The sequence below is a fragment of the Buceros rhinoceros genome, unplaced genomic scaffold (genome assembly GCF_000710305.1).
Source record: "Buceros rhinoceros silvestris isolate BGI_N320 unplaced genomic scaffold, ASM71030v1 scaffold14111, whole genome shotgun sequence".
Lineage (NCBI taxonomy): Eukaryota > Metazoa > Chordata > Aves > Bucerotiformes > Bucerotidae > Buceros > Buceros rhinoceros.
The window spans coordinates 33799-37112 of NW_010396057.1; the positions used below are offsets into that span (position 1 = coordinate 33799).

Consider the following 3314-nt stretch of genomic DNA (forward strand, 5'->3'; position numbering starts at 1 on the left):
TCAGTGGGGGAGCTGAACAGAAGTAATGCTCTTGGGGAGGAATGGTAAGAAGATGTTGGTGGTGTCATTTTACGCTGTTTCAGGAACCTCAGAACACGTAGGCAGGTTGTAGGAAGAGCAAAGTAGTGACTGTCAGATGGACTCAGGGACCCAGTGAGGTCTGATACGTTTCTGGTTTCCCCAAAGTCAGGATTGTGCTACTGTGGCTTTCACTCTCAAATTTCGTTGTGACAGGGTTGTAAGACCTTGACACGTGAGATCGAAAGGATTGTGTCGCGTCACTTGGAGTCACTTGACTGTCCAGAGGAGAGGGATAGTTGCAATTAAACCAGTTTTTCTACTGAGCAACCTAAGTAAACCTGATCACTTGCTGAAATCAGTGTCGTCTAGGAGACATGGCATGTGCCTGCAAACAGAGTTTCTCCTGTCGTAAGATTCCTGTTTTCTCTGGATAAGGAAAGGAAGTGAGACAGTATGAGCTGCTTTTGTAAAACGGGAATAACTCTGCCCAGTATAGCGAATAGTTATTTTTTGCAAGTCCTACTGTCTAACTCCTGATGTTGATGGGTATGCACTCACGTGCCCCAGTGACTCTGAATACACCCATCTTCTGTTTCTTTAACCAGTTACGCCTTTCAGTACATTTGGAGCTCCAGCATTAAAGATCTCTTGCATCTAAACCAGAACCTTCACCATAAGGCTGAGGGTTGCAGCACTAGTGCAAAAACCATGAACCCTTTGGGGCTGTGTTAGCAGGTGGCTCACTCTGAGGCACCGTTTTAGTCTCTATTTGATACCTCCAGTGCTTGCTAAAGACAGCTTAGAAATTTACCTTTGAGACCCTTCCACTATAGGATTAGATTTATATAAACATCTAATCTTCAGCATCTCTGAGCTTCAGTGAGAGACTGCCTTCTTCTGGGCTCCACAAGGTAAAATCTGGCCCCTGAGCTCTTACTGGTACCATCTTTACTGGTGTTTCTGGTATTTCGTGGTGATATCATATTTGTGCTAAAATGAACAACTTGGCTGCTGCTCCTTTGAATAGGTTGGTAATTCAGGAGCCAGACAGCCTCTCGTTATGTTCCAGTATCAGAGTCTGGTCAATACTTGGTATGGACCAGGTGCTGTAGGGCGTGTTTTTGTGGTCTGTGCAGCTCTTGCTCTGTGTGCTGCAAAACGGCTGCTGAATTCAATCGCTTGATGTGAAACATTGCCATGCTGAGTGACACTGTACACGGGGACATTTGCCTGGATGTATTTCTTGTTTGCTTTATTCAGAATGAGGATGAAAACAGAGCCAGTGAAAGCAAGAAAACGAAACTGGAAGAAAAAGCTCCGTCAGGACACAAGACTTCTAGCAGCAGGGAGTGAGTATCTGGACTGTGTTTGCAACATTGATGGCTCGGGGGGATCCAGCAGAAGATGGGTCCTCATCTTCCCCCTCTTCTCTCCCTGCTGCTGCCCCCCAAAGAGTTTCCTCATCGTTAGTCAGTGGGTAAAATGTCATTGTTTCTTACCCCTCAGTCAGGTGTACTTCAGGGTTTCTGCTAGGAGGTGGAATTTAATTTCCATAACCAAAAACATTGGCCAAGGACCAAGTCACAGGAGTAAGATAACCCCTTGTGTGGAGGGCTGCTGTATTGTGGCACCTCACACCCCTACAGCAGGGTTTGGTTTGGGGTTAGAACTCCGCCGTGCATCCGCCACGTCTGTGCTTTTAAATCAACCCCATCCGCGAATTCTCCATGTAGCGAGTTTGTAAACTGTGACTAAACTACTTCACTGGTCTGGGAAGCTGATGGCATGGAGGTTGGATCCATGGATTCAGCCTCACATCTGCAGAATAATTAGCTAAAGAAAAGCGTGAGTGACACAAAACCAGAGTAGTACAGAATTGGTAAATAATAACATTGTTTAATACTCTCTTACTTTACCTTACTTCTGTAAATTTCCATGCTTTTATGCTTTAATTTATTTCCTGGTTGGTGTTAGTCCACAGGAAGGAGTAAGGTTTTTTCCACTGCCTTTTAAAACTGCGATTTCAGCTCAGGCGACTGAAAACTGGTATAATCGAGTCATGGAAAATATTTCTGTCTAGTGAGTAATTGCCCAGTTACAACTGTGTGAGAAGCTGCAGCACGTCGGATGCTGGAGCTCTCGTTTGCCCGTTCTGAGTTAGACAGTGTCTTTCCGTTTGTTCGGAAACGGGTGTAGAACGGACGGATGCATTGCTAGATTGACTATGCTTGGTTATGTACCTGTTATTTCTGATAAGTGATCATCAAGCAGCTATCTGGAGGACATTTAATTAAATGGAACTGTATGATCTTATAGAAGTAATGTGTAGAGATCAAGATTCTGGGAGGGCAGGAGTAGCCGGCAGTAGCCCTCAGCAGCCCAGGTAAGAGGGTACCGACCAGCTCCCAAGAACGCTGGTCTGGACCATCCCTTTTCTGGGCTGTTGGGCTGATGCTCTGCGACAGACAGGCCGGCGCTGATGTCGGCCCTAATTTCTGACGCTGTAAGTGTTCAGGGTGTTTTTTTAAGAACTGTTGTAGGGATGTGGTTTTATGGTTAGAACTTGTCTACTGTGTTTTCAGGTCAGAACAAGTAAAATGGTGGAAACAAGTTCACTCTGGCTTTGTAGAAACCTACTTGCCGAGACAATTAGTCTCTTCCTTTTTCCTCCATATCTGGTTTGCTAGGTCTAAAAATAAAAATCTTGTGTTCAAAAAAAAAAGAAATATTTACAGTTAAAAAGTGTGGTGTTTGGGTTGGTTGGTTGATAGCTTTGGTTTTGTTTTTTTAAGGAAAGAAACCTCAAACCTGAATTTGTTCATTTTGTCAGGTCTTCAAAACCAAGTGCTGTCAAAGAGAAGGATCTACTGCCATCTCCTGCTGCTCCAGTCCTGCAGAAGGACTCCAAGCAAGAGCACAGCTCCCGGAAGAGGACGGTCAGTCAATCGTCGTCCTTAAAGTCCAGCAGCAACCTTAGCAAGGAGAGCGGCAGCGGTGGCAAAAGCAGCTCATCGTCTAAACAGAAGAAGACGGAGGGGAAGGGTTCTAGCGGTGGTAAAGAAACCAAGGTAAAGGGCTGCTGCAGTAAATGCCTGCAACTTCTCTGACATGAACAGTGATTCAGAGGCCAAGTTCAGATGTGATCTGTTTTAGATAGGCGCTGGTTCATGTCAGTGTTTAAGTACCTTGGAAGTCTGTAAACTAGGAAACAACGTGGGAGAGACAGTGGAGTACTGATGCGGGTTCCTACCAAGTTCTTGTGTCAGTTAGGGAAATGTCTTTAGTCATCTTCC

General features: G+C 45.1%; 1 protein-coding gene across 1 annotated transcript in view; it reads left to right on the forward strand.

Annotated features, from left to right (window-relative positions):
* AFF4 (AF4/FMR2 family, member 4) overlaps window positions 1–3314 on the forward strand; it is a 29221-nt gene that overhangs the window by 17102 nt on the left and 8805 nt on the right. Inside the window, exons 12-13 of the mRNA XM_010145770.1 lie at window positions 1282–1370; window positions 2852–3089. Coding sequence (XP_010144072.1) covers window positions 1282–1370; window positions 2852–3089 — 327 coding nt within the window. The remainder of the gene's footprint in view (window positions 1–1281; window positions 1371–2851; window positions 3090–3314) is intronic.